The sequence below is a fragment of the Heterocephalus glaber genome, unplaced genomic scaffold, assembly GCF_053883595.1.
Source record: "Heterocephalus glaber isolate CG9 unplaced genomic scaffold, H.glaber_assembly_v1.0 deba00001608, whole genome shotgun sequence".
Classification (NCBI taxonomy): Eukaryota; Metazoa; Chordata; class Mammalia; order Rodentia; family Bathyergidae; genus Heterocephalus; species Heterocephalus glaber.
Window position 1 is genome coordinate 17243109 of NW_028258379.1, and position 26406 is coordinate 17269514.

The window sequence follows — 26406 nt, forward strand, 5'->3', positions numbered from 1 at the left end:
GAAGTAGGGAGGGTGGGGAGAAAGTGATGTCCTGGCATCACTGAATGACCACAGTTTAGAAGAAAGAGAAGTCTCTTCATGTCTGGGCCTGCAGTTTTGAGCCAGAGCGAGGCTATTTTGTTTCCAGCCCTGGGGACTCCAGTGGAGTCCAGATCATCAACATGGTCAGTTGCCCTGCTGTTCAAGAATGTGGAGACTTGGGCCGGGGATTTAGCTCAGTGGCACTGTGCCTGCCTGGCAAGTGTAAGGTCCTGAGTTTGATCCCCAGTACTGAAAAGTAAAATGTGGAGACCTAACATTTTGCAAACTCAACTGCTGAGTTTAAGCCAGAACTACATACATGGGGTTGAGATCAAGACTGAATGTCAAGAGCTGCAATTTGTGGACTGCCTATGTAACTTCAGCTATGTCAAGTCAATGAGATGACAGGTATGAATGCTTTTAAAAATTAAAAAAAAAAAATAGGGCCAGGGATTCAGCTCAGTGGTTCCGCTGCCTGCCCAAGTGCAAGGAGCAGAGTTTGATCCCTGGTACCAAAAAAAAAATGTTAATTCTATTATCTGTTAGTGACATCTTATCCAATATACTCAAACAACTTATTACAGATTCCCTAGGTATGTGTAATTCTCTAGGCTTTTTATTGATGGCTATGGTGTAGTTTAGTGGGCAGATTACCTTCATTAAATGCACAATTATTTCAGATCCCTTCTTTATATCAGCCTCTAAAATATGTTGTAAAGGAAAACAGACAATGATCGACCAGGCCATCTTAGAGCCACAGACAACATCGGAGAAAATATTTAATGGCACCCCTGCCAGATTTGAGTCCTCATTCTGTAATGTGAAGAAGAAGGGTATGAAGTGGTAGTGTTTTAAAATAAGTCAACGATACATTATGGTGACAGTTTTGTAAATGAAAACAGGCTGAATTAAAAATCATTTAGACTGTGTTAGTGATTACCCTGGTGTCCAAAGTAATGGTTCCAAATTTGAGGACTACGTTCATGAGAAAATGAGCATCACTAGAGACCAAATATTTACAAAAAATTCAATGTTCTATCCTTTTTTAATGTTCCATTTATTAATCATCACTGTAATCCCAATTTTTCCAAACCCAGCTCTCAGTTCTTATTACTCTACCATGAATTTAAATGCAGATTAAAGATCTACCATTTATCTTATCCTCATGTTTTTCTGAATTTTCATAATCTTAGTGGATTTATAAAAGAACTCACATGGGCTGGATGTGGTGGTGCATGTCTACGATCCCAGTACTTTGGAAGCCTGAGGCAGGAGGCTTGCAAATTCAAGCCCAGCATGGGCAATTTAATCAAGACCCTGGGGGTATATACCTCAGTGTGAAGTCCTGGGTTCAATCCCCTAAACCACAAAAAAATAAAAAATAAAAATAAAAACAAAGTTTCACATAAATTCACAGAATACCTTTTCTCTTGAAATAAAAAAGAGATGAAAGACAATTTAAAATATAAATCAAGTTCATTAAAGTATAACTCAAAATGTTTCAGGTGCACAGTGAAAAAGTTTATTTATGACAGATTTCAAAACTCTGAAGAGAAGACAAAGAATGCACAAAAGCATCACAAAATTGTTACATAATATAAAAACACAAGAACCAAGCTATTTAAAGAACATAGCTGGGATCATCAGTGTATCACAGCAACACACTGAGTGCCACAGGGTGATAAAATCTGGTATTTTAAATGAAAAGCCACTCAGCAGGACATAAGGATTAAGTTAACAGTTTGGGGTTCTTAACATAGAAATTGTTGATATTGACAGCATTTCTCGAGAGGGTGACATATAAAACAAGTTGACTACAATAAATGATTAATTAGGATATTTTTGTATTTTAAAGAAAAAAGACAAGGCTGAGACAGTTCTCCTTCAACATCCCTTTTTTAATGTCAGCATCAGTGTATGATGTAGAACAGAAGGGAAAGACTGTCTTCACGGTTGGTAACTGCTTAAATATTGACTAAGAAAAATTATTATTATTATTTTTTTTTAGAAAACATTACTTTCAATTAACTGATAGATGAGTACATAGCAACAAAGCAGATCCTTCAGAAATATAAGCTAAGTGGCATAAAGTAGTTTAGGAAATCTTCAAGCACCGTCCTGTATTCCCATTATCCTTACCCAAAGTCTTTCTTAGGATGCACTATTTTGATTACTAAGCATTTATAAATGATTTTTTTAAATGTAAAGCATCCCAGCATTTCTTCTGGGAATTTCAAAACACTTCCCATTATTATTAAGGGAAAATGGTTGTACCAGAGTCATGGATCACAGGACTACTTGCTTTCTATAGACTTTACTTGTTTTCCAACATGGGTAAATGGAAATAACTCAGCTTGGTTCAATGAAAGCTAATTAACTCATGGGACAAAATCTCAGGAAGAGGCCGGGGATTTAGCTCAGTGGTTCTGCTGCCTGCTTTGCAAGCGCAAGGACCGGAGTTCGATCCCTGGTACCAAAAAAAAAAAAAATCTCAGGAAGAGACAAGTGGTATTTTTAACATGGACTTCTAAAGTAAAATGTACTGTTTAGGACATAAGAGAAGGAATTAAGGTATCTTCCAGATGATTCATGGTCCAAACCTAAAATCAACAATAACAATCTGTAACAAAGGATATTGCAGACTAGGCATTGCAACCCTGAGTGATGAAGAAAGTTCAAGAAGAGAGACCCTTAAATTGACAGGGCTCTTCAGTACCACTATATACCACTGGTATACAGTATTATACCAGTGGTGGCAAATCTATGGCACGCATGCTGTAGCAGGCTGTTTGGATCATTGAAAGTTCTAAAAGGTTCACCATCGCTGCTATATACAATGTATTTCAACCCAAAACTTCAGAACTGTTTATAATCCTATATCAAAACTTTAGAAAATACAGTCCCTGAAAGTAATTTCATATATTTTATTTTTTACACTTAAATAAAACAAAACAATCTGTTTCAATGATAAGAAAACTGTGAAATTTCATAAAATAGCCCATATCTCTAAATTTCTAGGACATGTTTTCAATATATCTTAGAGCAGTGGTGGCAAACTTACAGTACGTGTGCCACAGTGGGCTGTTTGTATCACTGTAAGCTCTAAAAGGTTCAGGATCACTGTCTTAGAATAAAGAAGAGTAATGACATGAAATGCGATCTACGTGCCTGGGGCCTATAAGAAAGTACGGTACATATAACAGAAATCAGATCAGGAGTTCAAATCAGTGACCAGGATTACAAACAACTTTAAAGCCTCTTGTCTTGCCTTTGGACTTAGTTTGTGAAGAATGAAAATTTTTAAAGGAGCCGTGCTGTCCATACTATATCGAGCTCTAGGCTATTAACTGTGTTTTCTTAGTGTCAATACAAGGAGTTTTCAAACAGGAGAGCCTCTGTGTTCCTGGTCAAGTGGGAACACTGCACACTCCAGAGTGCAGCGATTCCGAAATCTGGCCATGCAGTGCTTAGTAAAGTTTTCTAACCTTTGGGTCAGATACTCCAGCCTAACTTCTCACCTACAATAACTGAGATAGTATTTAGGGATTTACATAGTGCTAGAGGAGTTCCATGGAGCAAAGGGCTGCCACTGACCATCACCATATGCACACACAGCCAAAGCAGTTCTTGCCTGAATGTCTCCTTCTATTCCCAAAAAGAGGCCACCAGGAAACAAGAGTACTTGGGTCACTGGAAAGCAGATACTTATGACTGGCTTTTGATACTCATTTCCTACTCTCCAAAGAAGCACATGTGATGACTCCCTGAGCACAAACACACAATGGATAGAAGGACTTACACTCCGTAAAGAACATACATCCTTTAACAAGCTACCTACCCGTCACACAGCAACGAAATGGAATTACCTTCCTTCAGACAGAACCACCAAGAATGCAGGGATGGCTACTCTTCCCTCTTCCAGCAGATTCTGGTATCTAGGTATTCTACACTTAGAAACTAGTTAAACAGGTTGATGTGCATCTTTTAGCCCCCAAGGGAAACTAAACAGAGGTCCTATGATGGAGAAAAAACTGTGTGTGGTGTGTTCAACTTACGGCTTTGTGTGCAACCATCTCACATAGGTTACAGTTGCCAATGTGGCGGGCTTTCATTGGGCCTACAATGAAATGATCCAAACCCATTCATACAGTTTAGGCTCTTAGGTAATGATGATCAAATGAACTTATTTCATCCTTATCCAAAACCAATTGTGACTACAGTACCACAGATGGAATTAACTCCTCTCAGCCTTTTTCTATCTATCTTTTCCATGGCATTACTCTTAAATCCCAAAGAACAAAGAGATGCAATTAATCCTCAGGTTAGCATTACATTTAGCAGAGGAGTCCTACTCAAAAAGATTTCTAGTTGAATCTGAGTGTGGTGGGGCATGCCTGTAATCCCAGCACTCTGAGAGGCTGAGGCAGGAGGATCGCAAATTGACGCCCAGTCTGGGCAACTTAGGCCCTGTCTCAAAGCAAAAAATCAATTAAAAGGGCTAGATTCAATCTCCAGTATTGCAAAAAGGAAAGAATTTTTTTAGTTGATACTGTTAGAAAGACCATAAAGGAACTTGGGAATTCTTAACATACCCAAGGAGAACCAGTAAGACTTCATTAGAACAATTCTAATGAACAAAATGCAAAGTAACATATTAAATTAAATTAGGATAAAAGCAAAATTCTTAAATATGTTTGAGACCTTTGCTTTCCCCTTTTGTTTTCTTAGTCCTTGCTATCAATTTAAAAGGCAGTTCTCAGGTGGCACAAAATTGTTTCAACCTCTGCCCCTCTCTCATTCTCCACTGAAACAAAAAACTTTTATGTGTATACTGGAGTTACTCAACGCCAAATCTTAAAACCACAGACTTTGAGGTTAAAAGGCAAGTTTCTGCAGAGAAATGGTCTTTAAAAATATATACAAAATACAGACTTCAGGGTTTGGATTTTCCTTAATCCTCTTAAGCGGGACTAAATAGGGGCTCAACAAAAATTTTATGTTCTAAATTTACATATTATAAATTTCACAATATCTAATTCCATTGACTAACATAAGACTTACTGAGCTTACAGATGTAGTTCTTCCATATCCACATTATAATGGGACAATAAACACTTTTAAAAGTCCATTTTGCTTTCCTAAATAACAGATAAAAATATTTTTTAAAGTGCATGAATCAATTCATTAAGAAAAAATATTCTAATTTCAAGTTGCTATCTACTTGTAATAAAGCTACTGTTATCTAAGGATTGAGTTTGAATTTCAGAGTCCTGAGGATGTATCATAAAGCAACACAGATTAGAATAAAAGTCTCCAGAGCAGCTTCTCAAGTACCTTCACACTGACATGCCAATTAGAAAGGAAAATGGTGGAAATCATAGCCTGAGGAAAAGGAGAAATTCAGCACAAGTTTTGAAAGAGGGAGACCAAGACTAGTGACATCCCAAGTAAACTACGTTGATAAAACAGGCCTGCTAAAAACCAAGACTCTCTGACACAGGAGACTTGATATGCATAGGAAACATTCTCTGACTGACACTTGCCAAGAGAAATGGGTTGAAATTATCCTTATTTAAAAATTAGCAGTTAAAAGCCAAATACGGTGGCACATACATATAATCCCAGCACTCGGGAGGCTGAGGCAAGTGGATCACCATGAGTTTGAGGCCAGCCTGAGCTACACAGTGAGTTCAAGGCCAGCCTGAACTACATAGTGAGATCCTGTCTCAAAAAAACCCTAAACCAAAACAAAAAAAAAAAAATTAGCAATTGATGGGGCCAGAGATTTAGCTCAGTGGTTCCGGTGCCTGCCTCAAAAGCACAAGGTCCTGAGTTTGATCCCCAGTATCAAAAAAAAAAAAAATTAGCAGTTGATAATTTTAAATTTTATGTGCCATATGTGTGTGTGTTTATACTTTTTTTATTTGTTGAGAATTTTCACAATAAAATGCTGGAAAAAATAACACTTTAAATATGTCTTCCTAGCTGGGCATGGTGGCACATGCCAGTAATCCCAGCACTTGGGAGGCTGAGGCCTGTAATCCCAGGAGGATTGCTGAAAGTTCCAGGCCAACCTGGGCTACATAGTGATTTCAAGGCCTGCCTGAACTAATAGCAAGACCCTGTCTCAAAAAAAAAAAGTTTTCTTTTTTTTTTTTTTTCTGATACCGGGGATTGATCTCAGAACCTTGTACTTGCAAGGCCAAAAGTTTTCTTTTTCTAAAAGTTTCATCTCTCAACAAAGTAGCAAAACTAAACAAACTAAAGAAATTTAAGAACCCAGCCACTCTGTGTAGAGAATTCAATCTCTCCCATACTATGAAGCAATTTAACTGTTTCTTAATATTTAATTGTGCTCTAGGGAACAGAGTAGCATGAAGGCAAATGATTTTTCATTGTTTGGTTCTATAAACTTGAACAGGAAGGGACTGAGGAAGCGACCACCTCTAGAATTTGCTGGGCCATAAGTTCTCAGTAATTACCTGTGCTTCAGTAAATATTTTGTTCCTAAAGTTCAATTATTTTAGAATTTTAGTATGAGAAGAGTGAATCCATTCAACAGTGCAAATATCTTCTTCTAGCTATTTTGTGTTAATGGAACAAAGAATCCCCACTGAGAAAAAAAACAGTAAGGAATATAATGCCCAGAACTTCAAAAGGGACCAGACAGTAAGAGGCACATGAAAGTGATGAGATCAAGTCTTCGGCTTCCCTGATGCAACAAAACTAGGATTCAAAAGAAAATAAGCAAAGACAATTCCATGGCAAAAGTAAAAATTAATACGTATTATCCTTGGGAGCTTACTATGTATGACCTGATAGCTCCATTTTGAAAGAAACTCAGAAGTTGATAATAAACAGGAAAAATAAGCAAGGCTTTTGCTGACTGGAAAACAGCATAGTAGAAAATTGTTTAACAAAGATTATATTCAATTAGCTAAGGCATGATTCAACTTCGGTGATGAAAGAGTGATCACCCAGCTATCTGATGGGATGATGCATAGCAAGTTTGCTTTTCACTGCCCAAACAGTCACTGAAATAATTTATCACAATGTATATAAATTTTGCCCAGTGTAATCTATAAAATACATCTACAGGGCCAGGGATTTAACTCAGTGGTACTGCACCTGCCTTGCAGGCACAAGGTCCTGAGTTTGATCCCCAGTACTGCAAAAAAAAAGAAAGACAAGAAAAAAAAACCCCAAAATACATCTATGATGATTAAATAATGGAAGTATGATGCTGCTGAGAGAATAGGAATGCTAAGGCCATCCACAACATGCTATTCTTCTTGGGGCTTTGCTTCCAGGGGACAGAGGGTCAGGATGTATTGCCTTTTGCTCCTGACAATATGCTACCACAGAACTATTGAGGGGAGTCCTGCTCTTACAGTGACTGCTTCTATAGGGAGAGTGCAAGGCATCCATATAATGAAGGCATGAGCCAAAGGAAACTGCATGAAACAGGAGTCAGAGGAGGCAAAGGACTATGAAATCCTGGAATCACAGTGATTAGCTAGTCACTGATTGGCCAGTTAGTTCCTTTGCACTCAAATCCCAGCAAATGGGTGGATTCCATCACAACTTGGAATTCCTCACAGGGAGCGCGGGGCTGTACCTAAATATAGGGTAGGCTAGTGTCATCCATGTCTGAAGGAGCAGACTCCTCCCAGAGTATCACAGGACTGACCTGCAGGAATGAACTTAATCGCTTCCCACATTCTTCTACAATTATCATTTTAACTCTGTAAAAGCAGTGGCCTCTGTGGCTCTGAGCAGATGGGAAGCCTTCTGAGAAACGGATGGAAATGGTTTGAAAGGCAAAATGAAATATGCTAAAATAAATAAGTAAAGTAATAAATAAATCTAGTTATTCAAAATTGGAAGGGAATAACAGACTTAATATAGGAATGAAAAATAAGGAGGTACAATCGACTGCCGAGAGCCTCACCTCATCTGGTGTTCCTTCTCCATCTGAGGCCCTGGCACCTGGTGCTCAGCACTGGGTGCAGCACCAGCTGCACTCCCTGGTGCTCCTGAGCATCAGAGTGAACAGAGTAAGAAAGGCTGCCACCAGGGAAATGCAAGCTTTGGTCAGGTAAAGAACACATACAATCAGCAGCAACAGTGATGTTTCATTATCACCTTTCCTAAGGGACTCCGAACACCAAAAACTTTAAGCCCACAATGCAAAAAACCTAAGTCCAGAAACTTTGGACACCTGATTGGGTTGCACTGCATTTGGTTCCAAAGAAAAATTTCTACATAACACTCCCACCATAAAGACAGGAGGGGTAAAAAAAAGTGGGGAATTGGGAGTGTTTTTTTGAACTCTTTCTTTCAAATAATATCATTCCTTCTTTAATTATATATATTTCAAAAATTGAGTAACACTTGACTTTCAAAGGTGTAGGTTCTGAGATCAATTCAGTACCTAATTTCCACCCTTTCTGCATTTAACTTCTGGTACCCTTGGTAAAGGAAACTAGTTCTTGAAACAAGAAATGACAGAGGCCAATTTTCTTCCCAGAAGATCTTAGGTTACACTGATCATCACTTTAGATTCCATGAAAAGTTCTTGCTGTGTGGCAAAAACACAGACTCAGGAAAAAGAAAAGAAGAGTCTAACTACCAATAATAATAATATTCCTCCAAGGCAGTGAGGTCTCCCATTCTGTGCTAGAGACCAAGAATACCCAGCAGGCAGGAATATGGCAGTGGTGAGAAGCTGGACAGAGCTTTCTCCATCGCAGACAATGTGCTTTCCCCTCTTCTGGCACCTCAAAAAGTAAAGAGGGTGGGTGCCACCAAATGCATTGGCATTACGGGAGCAAGCAGCAATCTGAATGATAAGCCTTGTACCAACACAAATCCATTTTTAAAAGATAACATTCTACTTCCTTTTAGGCTTTTGCCTGGTAGGTTCCTTCAGAGAGGGATTTCGCTGGAATTTGAAGCAACAAGAGCGTGAGTCAGGGACCACAGAACAGGGGCACTATACCACCAACTGCAGAAGCCAAGAAGGGGAAAAGGCTATGTGAGGTCAACAGTCAGGCATGCCAGGCAGGGCATGAGGCCCAGGAGCCTCACACAAACTTTCAGCTCTTGTCTTGCCTATCCAAAACAAGAGGCACCAGCTCGTAGGCTGCTTCAGCCAGAAAATATGGCCTGCCCCCATCCCAGAGTCCTTCAGCTAGTGTAGTAGATGTGAAAGTAGAGAGTCTTGTTGCGTAGCAGGGAGTAGGAGTTGTCAAACTTGAGCAGGTAGATGCCCTCACCAGGGTAGTCATGGCTGCCAGCCTGCACATCTCGGTGGCTGTCTCGTCGGTACACAGGCATGACCTCCCCGTAGCGACCCCGCAGGGAGCTCCTGGAACCTCTCTCCACATCTCCCACAGGAACAGGTTCTGCAAGAGCAAAACAGCAGAGTATTTCGATGTGAGTTCAGAGACTGAATAATCCTATCTGAAGGTAAGAGGGTAGGCCAGGGGGACCCTGTGACTTCTGCCTGGGGATGCTATTTGCCCTGATATGGGTATTTCAAAATATCTGTGAATCCTTTTGGTCATTACAGTGACCACTGAGTGATACTGACATTTAGTACCTCAGGGTCTAGGAGTGCTAAAATCAGGATAGTATCTCTGCAACAAAGTGGTGCCCATTCCAAATGCCAGTGATGCCTCCACTAAGAAATAATAACAGCTTGATAAAGTCTGGGTACCTGGATGCTTCTGATGGGGCAAAGGACATTTAGAAGTGAAGATATGAATATTGTTTCATTTAGTAGGTGAAAGGACTATCTAACAGAAGTAGGAAATGCAGCTGGGAATTTGGCTCAGTGGTTCCGCCGTCTGCCTCGCAAAAAAGAAGCAGGAAATGCAGATGAATACACTCCATAGAGTGACCCTAAAAGTTCCACCTAAAAAGCAGCAACTAAGATATAAGGTCTTCCTCTTCTATGAATACTTGCAGATTTCCTTGCAGACTTGCAAGACTTGCAGGCTTGCAGTCTTGAAGGAACAAGTTAAAGGACTGATTTTAAGGTTATATAAGAATCAAGGAATAAGACTAAAGCTTAGAATCTGCTCCTAGATTATCCTTTCAAAATGTCTCAGGATCATTCTGAGTAGATATTACAAATAAAAACTGGAATGTCACAGAGACTACTTTTAAAACTTTTAAAACTGCTCTGGCTGTGAAGCAGAAAGTAAACCAGTAGTCAGCTATGACAGCTTAGAAGGAGAGAGAAGGAGGAGGAAATTATAATCACTCCGTTTGGTTTCAAGCTGAGGATAAATATCCTCAAATCAAGAGAGAAATGTAATATGATCTGTTTAATATACAATCTAGAAAATCCTGACTCACCCCTTCTCTGCCCCCACCCAATCCCCAGCCTCACAGAGAGATTCGGGTAATGACTAGGTACTGAGTAAAAGGAAAGGCAACTTTCGACTAAGGCATCAATACCAACCCCATTAGAATGTTCTCTGAGGGTCTGACTTTGGCCTGCACCCCTCAACTTTAGCTTGCTATGTTGGGTCCTGCACCTGTAGTATTCCTGGATTCTCCTTGAGTGCATTCTAAGGAAGAGGACTACTACCACCCAGGAAGTGGTCACTAGAAATTAGGCCGAGCCAAAGAAGAAAACTGCAAATTGTTACAATTTTATTTACCTTCAATCCCCTCCTCGTCATCTTCTTCCTCCTCATCTTCACTGGAGTCACTGACCTGCACAGTTATATCGGTGCTGGTAACAGAGGTCCAGTCAAAATAAACTCCAAATCCAATGTCATAGTCATCAGTCGCAAACTCCCAGCAGACACGCTTCCCCTCTGGATGGGTAGGTACCCGGATGGTCACCACCTCACCCCTCTTCACTACCAGACGGCTGTTCTTCTCTTTGCCCAGCTTGCTTTTGAATTCCTTCACCTTGGCAAAGGTCCAGATGCATGGAGGAGCCATCAGAGGTGGGGAGACTGAAAGGACAGACACATTACTGGAAAACCGTGAGGAAATGCTACCACACCTGACATTTTACTTAGGGAGATTAATGTAGTCTAAGACATTCTGTTGGTTTCTCTCACTTCCTTTCACAAGTCATTTTCTCTCCTTCTAGCTGCCTGTATTCTTTACATAACTACTAAAAACAAACAAAAAACCACTTTCTATACGTCCAAAGGTCTCACCTTTCCTGTGGTCCCCCAGAAGATCTGCAGATTCCAAATCAGATGAAAGAACATCTATGGTTCCTGTATGCTCAGACTGGATCATAATGATGTCCCCAGATCTTTTTGGAACTTGGTACTTGGCCATCTGCATAATAGAACTCTGGTTTAAAGACATATTAGAGTGGCAGATTCCAATGAGCCTCTTTCCAAACAAAGCCTGACCCACCTGGCCACCCACTCCCTCAATTTAAAGCTTAATGTGCTATTCAATATTCTTTCTCTTTTTTCTGGGTATAAACTGCTAATAACTTCTATATATTTAATGTCACCAAAATGTTCCATAGCTTAAAGATTCTTTCTTATTCTTTCCTACCTTTTGCAACTCCTGCTCCAAACTCTATAAAATCCTTCTCCACAAACATCCTCTTAGCTTGTTACTGATTTCTGCATCAAAAGTATTTCTGGGCCATGCCTTGTTCTCATGTCAGCTTGCTCAGGACCACCCTGTGGTTTCTTTCATGGCAGCTCTCACATCTAGGGTTTAGCTCAACTCTCATTCTGCCACACATTCTCCTGCTATAGGGGTTACTTCTACATCAAGTGCTACTTCTCACTCAAAGGTTACTTCTACATCACTGTCAGTCAGTTCACCAAAGCACTGTCTATCTGTGTCTATCTCTCTCCCTTTCTTTCTCCCTTTCTTTCTCCCCATGGTACTAGGGATTTAACCCAGGGTCTCCTCATTGAACTTTTATTTTTCTTTTTGCAGTAGTGTCTCACTAAGTTGCCCAGGCTGGCCTCAAGCTTGTGGTCCTTCTCCTGTCCCAGAGTGCTGGGATTACAAGCATGTGCCACTATGTCTGATCTCTTTTTCCTTCCATTTCCCCCTCTTCCTCTGCCTTCCTTTCATCCACACCTCAGAGGACATGTTGTCTTACCCTCTATGTCACTAACAATGTTCTATAAATAATTACAATTTCATCTTAGATCTGCTCTAGGATTTGCATTTGAACAATATATTTGTTGCCAGATATCTGACTTGCATGGAAGAATACAAATGGAACTTGATACTCACAGCCCTCTCTTACCATGTCAAAGCCTACAATCTTTACAGTGGGTTTCCCTGCATATCACTCAGATTATGCCCTTGTTTCACACTATTATACCTCTATGTCCTGCCCCTTCCCCAGTTGGTAGAAATGCAACAAAAAAACTATACCCACTGCCCACAGGGGAGAGCATGTCAGTGAATCAGCAATCCAGTTAAGAGGCTGGAATTGAATTTGTGAGAAATAAATAAACCAAGTTTGTAATCTTCCCAGGAGTGCTCTTCCAGTTCTTGTTTCAAGAGAGCAAGCCCTCCAGCTCTCACCTCCACTGCTAAGTGAAGTGAATCACGTTTTGGCTAGTATGCTTTAAGGAGTTCTTACTTTTCCAAAAGGCTAAACAATGGATTTAGTTTGCAACTTATTTAGCTGCATAGCTGTAATAAAGTTAATAACAGCCCTTAGTCTTAGTTTCCTCATTTGTTAAATGGGGACACGATGATATCCATCTCACAAGGTTATTCTGAGGAATAAATGAAGTGTTGTAGATAAGCATTATACAAATGTTATAATGTTTGGTCTTTTTTATTGATACAAATATCAATTTTATTCTAATACCTATGCTAATATAATACAAATAATCCTTACCTTCCATACCTTTGAGGCTAGAGGATCACTACTTATTAATACCACTTCTGTACAATCTTCTACCATAAGTACTAAATAGATCTTCCACAGGAAAGTGAGATTAAAACAGTTAATGACTTAAGTCTCATCACACTATGAGGATTTTAGTGAATATTCCTAACATTTCACTGTTTGAACAAGTGCCTGCTGCTAATTCAATTGTGGGCCCTGTGGGAGATACAGATAATTCTCCAATAATTAAAATCGAGATGGCCCAAAGGAGCAATGAGAGAACGCTGGGAACCAGAGTTCAGGAATCAGCAGTGTTTTAATTCTAACCGATCCATTATGTATCTAAATTCTGGTACCATAAATCCCTCCCCTTACATGAGAGACACAGAATATGCTCCCTACCTTGTTGAAGATCTGGCCCTGGTTTGCAGGCAGTAAATCCTGTTCCACCAAAGCCTGATTTTCCAAGGCACTGGCTGCTTTGCGTAGATCTTCCGTGGCATCCTTACTCCCTGGAGATACCATCTGTGGCCTCTCAGAGGATGAGAGCATGTCAATTTAAGGGCTATTTGAAATAAAACAACATTCAAAGGATACCCCAAACCCTATTCTCTGCCTTCCTCTGCACCTAGGTTTGCTGTCACCTCAGATGCCAACTGCCAAGGACAGAACTGGCCCAGGGTAAAAGAGTGACAGTGTAAGGATACACAGTGACAAAGCCACGGCTCAGGCTTTGGTAAACATGGTGAACCATGGTAAACACATACACAGTTCAGTCATCTAAGATGGACTCTATGTGTGCTTTTCTTTGTTGTTATCCTTTTATTTAATTTTAATAAAAATTATACATATTTTGGTTCTCAATATGATGTCTTGATATGTAAACATTGTGAAATGATCAAATGAGGCAAATTAATATATCTGTCATCTCATATACTTACTTTTTGTGTTGTAAAAACATATAATATCTACTCTAAGCAATTTTTGTATTTTTAAAATTTATTTATTTACTTTAACTCAAATCTTACAAATTTATGGGGTACATTGTGTTGTTTGATACCTGTAAACAATATTTAATGATCAAACCAGGGTAAATGACATATCCATCACTTCAAATACTTGTAATTTCTTTGTACAGAAACATTCCAAAATCTTTTGGTAGGCTGGGGATTTAGCTCAGTGGTTTCGCCGCCTGCTGCACAAGTGCAAGGACCCAAGTTCGATCCCCGGTACCAAAACAAATAAACAAACAACAACAACAAAAAAATCTTTTGGTTACTTTGAAATAACTATTTGTTAACTAGAGTCACCCTTCTGTGCAAAACTGAGAGAAGGAAGTATAATCACAGTGCATAACTTGACTCACAAAGAAAAAATCTTTAACAGCTGAAATAGGAATATATTTTTGTAATAAATAGCTGGGTTTCAGCCAAACACAAACAGTTGAGCTTCAGCCAATCCGAAGCCCCCAGTGGATCAGACCATGTCCAACGAAGGCAAAGGCCTCACTGTAACTAATCATAGAAACAACTAATAACTAAATAACTGATGTTATTACTGTAATTTATTTCTTGTTCAGCTACAAAAGGATGCTGCCCTCTGTACACAGCGGAGCTCTCTGAACCCCTTTCCATTTTGAGTTCTGCCCAAGTCATGAACTATTCTTTGCTCAAACTGTTAAACCTGTCTAAAGTTTTTCTTTAACACATAAGAGCAACATAAGTACCAAAAATGCAAAGAATAGAACTGCATTCTTTTTCACAGCATTAACAGGTATGTATCACCTGTTTCTTTTTAGATCATTTATTTCACTGTTCCTTGTTTTTAGTTGCTGGACTGTCTAAAACATAAATCTTGCCTTTTCCACCTTCTGAATTAGGAAACTTAATGTCATCCACCGTGACTTCACAGGTGACATTGTTATCCTCGTCCTTGGACCCTGAGCTCTCCTTTGAACTGTCTTGGGAACTCTCATCTGAACTATCTTCTTCTGAATCTGCCTGGTTCATCTCAAATGAAGCCATATCCATTTGTATAACTTTGCCAAGGGTCCCATCAATATTTTCAATACTGAAATGACCAAGGGGAGCAGCTTTCATTTCTTTTCTGAGCTTCTCATTTGCCTGGGCCATCTGTGGGAGAAAGTTCTGAACTTGGACCAGTAATGGACTTCTCTCTATCTAAACTGTTTGACAAGTAGAGATTTTTCTGGAATTAAGCTCAGAGGTGATGAGCAACTTGTCCCATATGACTCCTCGCCCACAGTCAGCACTCTTTGGACAGTGACACCCCCAAACACTCCAGTACGGGTGACGAAGAACTTGGGCTGGTACAGTACTCACTGAGGACCTCCATTGTCTCCACAGCCAGCCCTCTTGGCAATGTTTAAGTATGAAATATATTATTATTAACTAGAGTCAGCATGCTATGCAAAGATCTTCAGAATTTATTTCTCCTGTCTCACTGAAGCTTTATAGCCTTTGACCAGGACCTCTGAATTCGACCAGTCCCCCCAACCCTTCGTAACCACCATTCTTCTCTCTGCCTCTATAAGTCTGACTTTATTCCTCACTCTCAGACTCATGCCCATTTTTCCACACAGAACTGTAATGAAAGAAGAATTAGGTTCCCAATTTGGTCCTGCACACAAAACCACTGGATAGAAACAAAGCAGAGGCCTACCTAAGGCAGAAGTTGACCACCAATACCAAGGAAGTGCCAGCTGACAACAAGGCAATCCCTCTCCACAGTTCTCCCAGGGGCAATCTTTGAGCAGTTTCCCTTCATACCCTACCTACGCCAGTTCACTGCTGGGGACGATGACTTTCTTTCTTTTCAAGCACATTAAACAATTATCCCATGACTTAAAACACAACTTTGTGAACAGCTGATTTTGAAGAGGTAAGAGAATGATTTATGCTCTCTTCCTTTTTCCCTGGCTTTAGAGAAACCAGAACATGAGTTAAGTGCCAGGACTATAACACAATCCCCCAGGCCTTTTGAAAATCTGTTGCCAATAAGAGGTGACACGGAAGTTTTAAATTAGCAGTTACTAAAATATGGTCTGGGTTACCCTGGACCTCAAGACCCTTAAGGGAAGTCTGCAAAGCAAAAACTTTTTCATAATATTACTTTTTCCAGAGATTATATGATAGGCGATATCACAAAATAAATCCAGAAGCAGAGATGAGAACTCAATTAAGTAAGCCGAACATTAGAGATTTATGTTTTTCTCTTTACTATATAACTTTGCTATGGAAATTATTGTTTTTCATTAAACATGTACTGTTTATATATATATATATTTTTTGGTACCGGGGATCGAACTTGGGTCCTTGCACTTGCAAGGCAGGCAGTGAAACCAATGAGCTAAATCCCCAGCCCCATGTGCTGTTTATATTAATATGTAGGCAGTTATTATTGCTATAAATGATTATATCCTAATTTTTCAGTTTTAATTTCTAATACAAGTCTTTAATAATTTTATACTTACTTTACACTTACATTTACTTTAGGGCCTCCCTCCCCCAATTCTCTGTCTTTTTTCTTTTTTTTTTTTTTTGGTACAGAGGATCGAACTCAGGTCCTCACGCTTGTGCAGCAGGTGGCAAAACCACTGAGCTAAATCCCCGGCTCTGTCTTTTTTCTTTATTAATATAAATAAGGAAAATCATTCCTAGTGTATAAATAATTTATTCTTCAGGTAAACAGAGCCATCTTTTGGAATATCCAAGTCATTCCAATCTACCTTAGCTCAATCAATAAGAGGTGGTGACTATGAAAGTAAGGCTTGCTTGGGTAATACAGTGTAAGCCGTAAGTTGTGAGCCTACCTATTTTAATGGTGTTAAACTCAGAAATCCCAGTCCATTTCTGTATTGTGACACTGTTTATTATCTGTCTCCTTCACTACGAGCCAGTCTTGATGCCAGGGACTTGGTGTTACCCCCTCTGTATGCACAGCATCTAGAACCAAGACTGAGCACGGAGCTCTCAGGCTTCTTGAGCTATGACTTCATCTCCTAAAATGCCTGCTTTGCCCAGGTCACCTCAATGACAAGGGTCTCCTGAATCCTCTATAGTCCTCAAACCCATCAAGCAATCTTCCACTTCAGAGTCTTTGCATTTGATGTTTCTTCCCTCTGCTCTCTGCTCAATTATCACTTTCTGAGAGGTTTCCAAGATGTCCATCCATAAACTCACTCTCCTCCCTACTGCATCACTTTGTTTGCTAGTTGGTTATTTTGAGACAGAGTCTCACTATATAGTCTAGAATTCGTGATCCTCTTACCTCAGCCTCCCAAGTGCTGGGACTACAGGTATGTCCCACTACGCCCAGATCCCATCACTCTTTATGCCCTTACTCTGCTTTTTAAAAATTGTATTTATTACTGCTTCCCATAATATATACCATATTTTGTTAAGTACAAGGTACACATTGCTTTTAGATTTTAACACAACTGAAATACAGGCTATCTTAAAAATTGATGTCTTAAAATTGCCTTGGGCCTGGACTGACACAGAGTCCTCCCACAGGAGATTTGCATGTGCTTCTGCCACTGCTCATGAATACTACCAACCTTTGATTACCTGAAGTTAAGTTCTCTGTTCAAGGGTTTTGTTTAGGCCCTAATGACTACAGACTTGTGGTTCACATTCTCAGGGGAGGTATTATTTCCTCCCCTTACACAGTGCCAAGTTTGAGACATTCATGTTTCTTTGCTATCCTTTTCTATGTGGAGAGATTTTTCTATCTTTCCATTGAAAGATATTGAAGGTGCTGCCTTCTAGTATCCCTGTGCATGTGGGGTCCCCAATTAGGCCATCTTGAGAGTTAAGAAGAGAACAACACAGCTTACACGTGATGGCTACTCAGATTCCATGAGTCATGCTGTACTTGTTTTCTGCTTGCCTTCCCCACTAGAATGTAAGCTCCAAATGTTCATTTGTGATATCTTCAGTACCCAGACAGTATCAGGTACATGGTAGGGACTCAACAAATATCTACTGAACAAATAAACAGTAGATACGCAAAAATACTTGTTGAATGAGTAAATGAACATGTTAATTTTTATTTGGGACCAAAACAGGAATTCTGGATCAGACTACCATGTATGATATTGGGAAACAGAGCCTACAACAGTTATTCTGAATCATTAGCCTGACCTTATTGTCTATGGCATCTAAAATTGGGCTAGGGGTATAGTTCAGTGGCAGAGTGCTTGCTTAGGTCCTGGGTTCAAAGCCCAGCACCAGAAAAAGTAAATAAACTTGAAACTGAGTCTCTTCTTTGTATGTGTATACTATTTTGAACAAATATGGCTCTACTTATAAAAATATTTTAAACTGGATTGCAATAGCCACATAAATTTAATATTCACGTTTGTATTTTATGCTCTGGAGAATTAGCGAAGGGAATTTTGGGAAATGGAAATTACAAACCACTTGATGTTGGTGATAAGGCATGGAGAGGAAAAACCTCTACGTTAAATATGCCTTCTTTGTGCTGACCTGGACCAAGAGACCAGCCCACAGGGTGAGGAGAGCCTGGCCAGCTGGCCAGCCACCCTAGAAAAGTCAGAATGTTGTATTGTTTCCATTTCCAATAGATGCAAAACACAAGCACTAAGCTTCCAGCGCCCTGCTCTTTGGATTTTTTTCTTCACATAAAAGATATTAGAAACATGTCTTTAAAATTAAATATCGTTTTGTCTAAGAATGTTCTCCATTTCTCTCTCAGAAATGTATTTACATTTACAAGTGTAAAACAGTTCCACGCCAAAACTTATCCTCCAAAAAGCCTTCTCATCGACAAGTGCGGGAAAGGAACAGTAGTGGGAAGACAGAAAGGAGTTCTCCTTGGGGGATTCAATGAGAATGTGAATTGTTTCACATAACCAAAGCTTTGAGGAGGATTTTCACATACAGTAACCCAGGCGCTCTAAGCACAGAATTCAAAACCCTGTACTGCTAGTTATGAGGATAAAGTATAGCTACAGGAACTTGGGCAAACTGAACTCACTGTTCACTTCTTCATCTTAATAAAAACCAGGTATACTTATTTCACTGGGGTTATTATAGAAGTTAATGAGATCATACATTTTAATATCTAGTAAAATATTTAGCAAACAGGAACGATGAAAGTAACTTTTATTATCATTACAGATACTTCTTTCTCTGATGCATTTATTGTCATAAAAAAACTTCTACAAGCACTTTACCCAAATCAGTTGCTTGTTCCTACCTGTGAGGTGAGGAATGGGGTGCTGGATCAGAGACAGAAGCCAATGAAGAGGTGGTCTTGGTGTTTTCTACATCTTCATTCTCTAGAAAATCATGGAAAGAAAGAATTTAATATATGAGTAGGGCCCACAGCCATAATTATCTTGTATCTTTAAAACAAAACTAGCAGATTCAATCAACTTCCTCCTTCCAAAAAAATTTGGGCATAAACTTTATATTCTCAGAGGGCTAGCACAAAAATTATTCAACTGTTCACATCTAAGTAGTCTTAGATAGTCATAACTCATTCATAAAAAGGTAAGTATTTTGTAAAACAAGTCCCCACAAAATTAATCATATAAGAACTATATCTCTCAGAAAGTATATAGGTAAATTAGGCAGAACATAGAAGGCCGACTGGGATGTAAGATGAAATGAACTAAATTTACTATCAAAGTAGAGTCACCTCTACTTTCATTTGGTAAGCTCCAATCACTTTATTCATGTTAAAGGACTTTTATAGGTTCCATTCATTCATTCATTCATTCATTCTCCAATGATTTACTGAATAATGAGGGCCCTCGAGGAGTATATAGGTGAAATGCATAATGAAGGCTGTGTTCCTCAGCTCTCCACAAGCCTACAGGTTAGTGTCACATTGCCATTTTGCACGTAAGAAAACAAAAGCACAGAGATAGGATTCAGGTGGCTATGTTCTTTTTTTTGGTATCGGGGATTGAACTCGGGTCCCTGCACTTGCGCAGCAGGCGGCGAAACCACTGAGCTAAATCCCTGGCCTTTGGTGGCTATGTTCTTAATCATCAGTTTCATGGTTTACTTTACAGTCTCTTCTTGAACATGAGATAGCATGTGATTTAGTGCATTTAGATAGACCTTAGTTCTGTCCCTTAAGATAGAGGAAAATGAAGCCTCAAGTCCACTTCCCAATACAAGCTACCACTTAAAGTAAAACCCAAACACTGAGAGTGCCAGGGTTTGGCAGCAATATAAAAATAAAAATGACAGGATTTGTGATCTAACCTTACTCTAGTCTCCATTTCTCATATGTGAATAAGATGTATTTTTCTTTCTTTTGATTCCGTCTTATAGGTAGAAAGACCTTAGCACTCACACCACCACATTTTTCTCCCAAAAAAGAACTGAGTCTAAGATGCTCATGAGCTGCTCCTCAGTCTCTGCTGCTCTGTAAAGAGGCCCATTTTACTCAGGGATAATCTAAATACAGAGATCTCTCCTGTGTTGACCTAAGTGGAATCTGCTTCCTAATAAATTCTGTCTCTGACCACTCCTCCCCACAAAACCCTTTAACATATTTATAGTGTGGAGCTATGCTTCCTGCAATCTCCTTCTCCCTGAGCCATCTCCACATCAGATGGCCTTTGACCATGCTGGCCTCCTTTAATTGTTCCACTTAGTTTATTCCACTCAAAGTAAGAAGCAAAAACAGCTTTTTCAGAAGAGTTCTACTCCATACTAAGCACAGCAACAATAATCTCTTACTAATCACACAGTTCTTGGCATAACACCCTAGCCAGCCACTAGATTTTTTTAATCTGAAAACTTATCCTGTTGACCTAAATAAGTCAATAGAGATCTTCAGGGCTTCTAAAAATGAATTATTTTTTCCAAGCCCACCCTCTACTATGCTCTGGTTTTGAGACAGACATTTGTAAAATAATTGACGTTTTAACTGAAATTCAGGACTTTATATACCATTATTATTTATTTCAATTTTTAAAAATTACATTCCCAATGCATTTTCATTATAGAACAAACTAGATATGAAAACATCTTGCAGTAAAAAAACATTTTACATCTAAACTCACAGACTTTATTTCAATTAAAATGTTTTAAAATCACAAATAATTCATTACTCACTGTAGAAAATAATGAGAAATAACTCTAGAAATAATTCTAGAAATAATGTAGAAATAATTCTACTCACTGTAGAAAAATCAAAAATACAGACAAGAAAAATGACCACAAAAACACAAACAACTATAACTTCAGTAAAACAGACGCTATTAAGTCATCAAACAATAGATACTTGTTTGAAGTATATACCCTTTCTGAAATACATTTATGCATATAAATATATGTGTGCATTTATATGTGTGTATTCCTAAACAGAAATACACCAAATATTAGTGGAACATTTCAATGAACACTTTCCAGAATATAAACAGAACTGTATTATCATCTTAAATGGCTGCATCTTCCACTCAAAGGCTTTGGCAGGCATTTCTGATCATTTTCTAAGACTGATCACTATCTACTTTCACTAGAAATCAGAAAATGATTTTTCCAAATCTAGCACTTTTATACAAAGGCTGATCGAAAAATGGTGTTTTTAAAAAACATATTGCTATTAGTCCCTCTCAAAATATTCCCCTTCACTTAGAACACACTTATCCCATCATTCTTGCCACTTGCCAAAGTAGTTCTAAAAGTCCTCTTTGTGTCTTTACAACATGTGATCAAAAATACAATGAATGCTGAATGCTGCTGCCAAGTGCCATGCAATGGAAAGGTAGGTTGTTAAAATATTACCACACATCCTCATCTACCTAATTCACTGGATCTGGCACCAGGCAACTTGTGACTTGTCCCTTAAGTGAAAAATGACCGTGAAAAGTAAATGTTTTAAATCAGTTCAGGGCATCAAGGCAGCCACCACAGGATGACTAGACATGAAGAGGACTTTCAGCACTACTTCAGAAAGTGGCAATAACAATGGAATAGGTGTTTCCAATTGAGCGGAAGTATTTTAAGGGGGATTTATGGCAACATGTCTTTTCACTGGAATACATTTTCAAAAATTTAAACATTCATTGCATTTTTTGATCACACTTCCTACATTTACTGGTTGGAATTTTTCTACTAAAAAAAGCATCCCCTCATCAACTATTTGGCTACTATGACATATACTTAAAAGGCAGGATAAAGGATTCTATTCAAATTATCAGAATACTACTAGAATGGTAGGTGAATGCTGATTTGTTTTTTGCAATACTGTTAGAAACATATGGATTTTACCATATTTTATGTGCCTCAGGTTTTCCTAGTTTGGGTCTGTAGAAGCTCCTTAGAGTTGGCTCCTGTGTTCCTTTAACAAAACCATAGCAGTCTTGCTTACAGTAAAAGTTCCATCTTATAAATGCCCTGCCCTGGACCTGTAATCAGCCATTTCTCCAAGAAACCCTAATTCTTTTTTTATGAGACTCAGCATTTTCACAGAGGCTCTGCCCTCATCATCACAGTAATGGGTTAGTTACTGTGGAATAGGTTCATTATCACAGAAGTGGGGTTCTGATAAAAGGATGAGTTCAGTCCCTTTCCCCTCATCTCTTTCTCATTGTGCTCTCTTGCCCTTCAATCTTCTGCCATGAGATGACACAGCAAGAAGGCCCTGTCCAGATGTGACCTTAGACTGTGTAATCCAGGCTAGCCTTGAACTCTCAGTGATCCTCTTGCCTCAGCCTCCTGAGTGCTGGGATTAGAGGTGTGCACCACCACGTCCAGCTCATGCAGTGTTATAGAAGCACAAAATGATTAAGACACATACACAAATATATATTTCATGAGTACTGTTTACAGAAGACTCATTTTAAATGTGAGGCCACACACAGGCTCAAAATGAAAGGATAGAAAAAGATATTCCATGCAAATGGTAAGCAAAAGAGAACACAGGTGGCTATATTTACATAAAATAGATTTCAAGTCAAAAACTGTCACAAAGAAGGGGATTATTTAATGATAAAGGAGTCAATCAAAAGGACATAGCAATTATAAATATAGGTGCATCCAACATCAGAGTATCTAGATGTATAAAGCAAATAATAACAGCCATGAACACAAATATGTAGCAATACAGTAACAGTAGTATCCACTTTCAATAGATAGACTGACCAGGGCCTGGGATTTAGCTCAGTGGTTCCTCTGCCTTCCTCACAAGCACAAGGTCCTGAGTTCAATCCCTGGTACCAAAAAAAAAGACTAACCAGACAAAATTAATGAGGAAATATTAGATTCGAACTACAACTCAGACCAAATGGACCTGTTGTAGTCAGGGAACAGATTTAATACAGGACACATAATCTGTAGGATTATTTTTAATATTCACCAAAAAAGTGCAGAGGAGTCCAAGAGATTAGCTGCACACTAGAAACCCGAAGAATCCACCCAAGGGCCTGGATCCCACAGCAATGTCCCTTACAAGTCCAGCTGAACGCCTAGAGTCTAAGGCAATGTCCTTCACGAGTCCAGCCAGTGGCCTAGAGCCCATCTACCACAAGGTCTCCAGGCTGTCCATATTGAGGATCTGCACCTGGAAGGCCCAAAGGCCAGTAGTGGAAGCCAGAAAACCTGTACTAGTGGGGTGAAGGATCTGTGCCACCAGGCTGAGGGATCATCTAAATTGGAGCCAGCAAGTGATGCTCACAGTGAAGATTAGAGCTCCCCTGACAAGAACAGCAGCCATTCCCAGCATCAACAAGGCCCTGAGCTCCTCCTCCAAGGAGAACAGTCAAGTTTGCATCAGGAAAATCAACCACAGGAAGCTTCTCCAAGAAAATCAACAGCCCCCGATCTTCCCCTCCAGTTCTTTTATGCTGTTGGCAACCATCCCCAGGTGGTTCTTCCACACTTAAACCATGCTGATTCAGTTCAGCTGGGTGTTGCAAGTTGGCCATTAGTTAATCCACCACAGGACTTAACAGACATACACAGAACTTTCCACCCAAAAGAAGATAAATTCTTCTCTAACATACAAGGTACACTCTCCAGGATAGACAACATGTTGGGCCAGGAAAAAAAAAAAACTTCACAAATTTAAGATAGAAATTTTATGATGTCTTGTTTCTGTCTACAAAAGTATGAAAATAGAAATTAATAACAGAAGGACCTTTGGAAATTTCACAAATACGTAGAAACTAAACAACATGAATAACCAATGGGTCAGACAAAAAATTACAAGGGAAATTTAAAATTATCCTGAGATAGGCTGGGAATGTAGCTCAGAGGTAAAGCACTTGTTGGCTTACACGAGGACCTGGATTCCTTCCCCAGCACCGGGGAAAAAAACACTTTGAGACAAACACCAATGGAAACACAATATACCAAAATCTACAGGATGCAGCAAAGCAGTTTTGAGAGGGGATTTATAGCAGTAAATGACATTAAAAAAGAAAAATCTCAAAACAAGTAAGTCTGTTATGGATTAAATCTAAATGTTCCCCAGAAACCTCATGTGTCCAGAGGTAGGGATTTCAGTAGACAACCAGATCATGAGGGCTCTAATTTCATCAGTGGATTAATCCATTTATAAGATCATAATTTGATGCCATAAATGGGAGGAGATGGAAATAATGTGGGGTCCAGTTGGAGGAAGGTTACTGGAACGCCCACCTTTGAAAGGTATCCCTGGCCCTTCCTCTCTCGCTCTTTTTCTGCTTCCTGGCTGCCATGAGGTGAGCAGCTTTCCTCTACCATACCCTTGTGCCATGTTCCTGCCTCACTATAGGCCTAAAAGTAATGGAGCTAACCAACCATGTACTGAAATCTCTGAAACTGTGAGTCAAAAATAAACCTTCCTCGCCACCTGCTGTGCAAGCACAAGGACCCGAGTTCAATCCCTAGTACCAAAAAAAAAATAAAAATAAAAACAAAAAAATAAACCTTCCTTCTTTGTTTTTCTCAGGTATTTTTTCACAGTGAAAGAAAGCCAACACATTATCTAATATTATTCTTTATTACTTTTAAAATTATAATACTTGATTGTATATTAATAATCATGTCACTACTGATAGACATTAGCATTATCACCATTCTATTAATATTACAAATCACACTACCATGCCTTGTGTATATTTCATGTATTTGCCAGGGAGTCTTTAGGATAGGCTGATTACTGGGAGTAGAATTTCTGGACCAAATTTCTTCTTGACAGGAATCATCTATCATTTTATATTCGCAGCCCCTATATATGAGTGTCTGTTTTTCCAAAGCTTCCACATTACATTATGTCAAACTTTTAAAAAACTGACAGAACTTGGCATGAGAAATGATACTATAATTTTATTTGTTTTTCTTTTGTTTTGTTTTTTGAGACAGGGTTTTGCCAAGTTGCCCAGCCAAACTCCTGGGCTCAATCAATCCTCCTGCTTTAGCCTCCCAAGTAGCTGAAACTACAAATGCATAGCAACCAGCTTGATAGCTTAATTTTAATTTGCACTTATTTTTAATGCACTAGAGAATTTAAAATACAAAATAAACTCTTTTTACTTTCTTTCCTTGGGACTACGGCCCAGAATTGAAACTCCTTGTCAAAGAGTTTACACACTAAAAGTTTTATACACATTACTCAGTTTCTCTCCAAATTTTGCTCTCTAGCAGTAAAAGAGTGTGCTATTTCCCACATTCTTCTAGGTATAATAAAAAATTCCTTATAAGTTTTGCCAATCTAATAAATAGAACATGATGAAACATTACTATTTTAATTTGCAATCCTGATAGTTCATATAGTCAAAAGAAACTTTTATGTGTATAAAATTGGTTGCCACAGGGCTTGATGGCACACTCCCATAATCCCAGCACTCAGAGGCAGGAGGATTGCTGTGAGTTTGAGGCCAGTCTGGACTACAAAGTGAGTTCAAGCCTGAAACATAGCAAGACTCTGTCTCAAAAATAAAAGTTACCTTTTTTGGTTAAAAAATTAATTTATACTACACATACAATTTAACCTACCTTTTTCACTCAACAATGATATTCACCCATTTAAAGCAGACCACTGACCCTGTTCTTCAGCATCAGTCTGCCCAACATTTTGCCAAAATCAAAATGTAGTATATATATGGGAACCATATAACAAGGGAAACCACATTAAAAATTGACCCTGTCTCAATTCAACAGAACCTTTTGGCCCTCTACTATGTGTCAGGCACTGTTTTCCATGCTAGGAATATAGAGTTAACCTAGGCATAATTTTTACCCTCAAAGATCTCAGTCTAGTGAGGAAGATGAACTCATAAACAGATAATTATAATACAAGTATGTGTATAGTATCATTTAGAATTATGCACTGGGTATCACAAAAACACAGATACTTTAATTTAGGAAGAGATGTGTCAAAGGAGGTTTCCTGAAATAGATGACAACTATGCTGTCTTCCCCTACCCCAGTACTGGGGATTCAACCCCAGCCCTTTTTATTTTTGAGACAGGGCTCTAGTGATTGCCCAGGCTGCCCACAGACTTGTGATCCTTCTCCCTCAGCCTCTCAAGTCCCCGGGGT

General features: G+C 39.0%; 1 protein-coding gene and 1 pseudogene across 8 annotated transcripts in view; both read right to left on the reverse strand.

The window, feature by feature from the left end:
- Window positions 1-1520: 1520 nt before the first annotated feature.
- Window positions 1521-26406, reverse strand: part of Tmed8 (transmembrane p24 trafficking protein family member 8) — a 55275-nt gene continuing 30389 nt past the window's right edge. For 3 of the 7 annotated variants that reach the window (XM_087195131.1, XM_004837127.3, XM_087195130.1), the window contains exons 2-6: window positions 19118-19199; window positions 13277-13406; window positions 11208-11349; window positions 10695-10997; window positions 1521-9428 (exon numbers count right to left, since the gene is read on the reverse strand). In XM_087195131.1, the coding sequence (XP_087051257.1) occupies window positions 9211-9428; window positions 10695-10997; window positions 11208-11349; window positions 13277-13406; window positions 19118-19199 (875 nt within the window). In that variant the 3' untranslated portion in view covers window positions 1521-9210. Of the gene's footprint in view, window positions 9429-10694; window positions 10998-11207; window positions 11350-13276; window positions 13440-19117; window positions 19200-26406 lie in introns of all 7 variants that reach the window. The other 4 variants (XM_021245803.2, XM_087195132.1, XM_004837128.3 and 1 more) reach the window with 2 other exon arrangements.
- Window positions 13446-19108, reverse strand: LOC147822773 (NOP protein chaperone 1 pseudogene; annotated as a pseudogene). Its single transcript, XR_015444946.1, has one exon. The product of XR_015444946.1 is annotated as an NOP protein chaperone 1 pseudogene (transcript).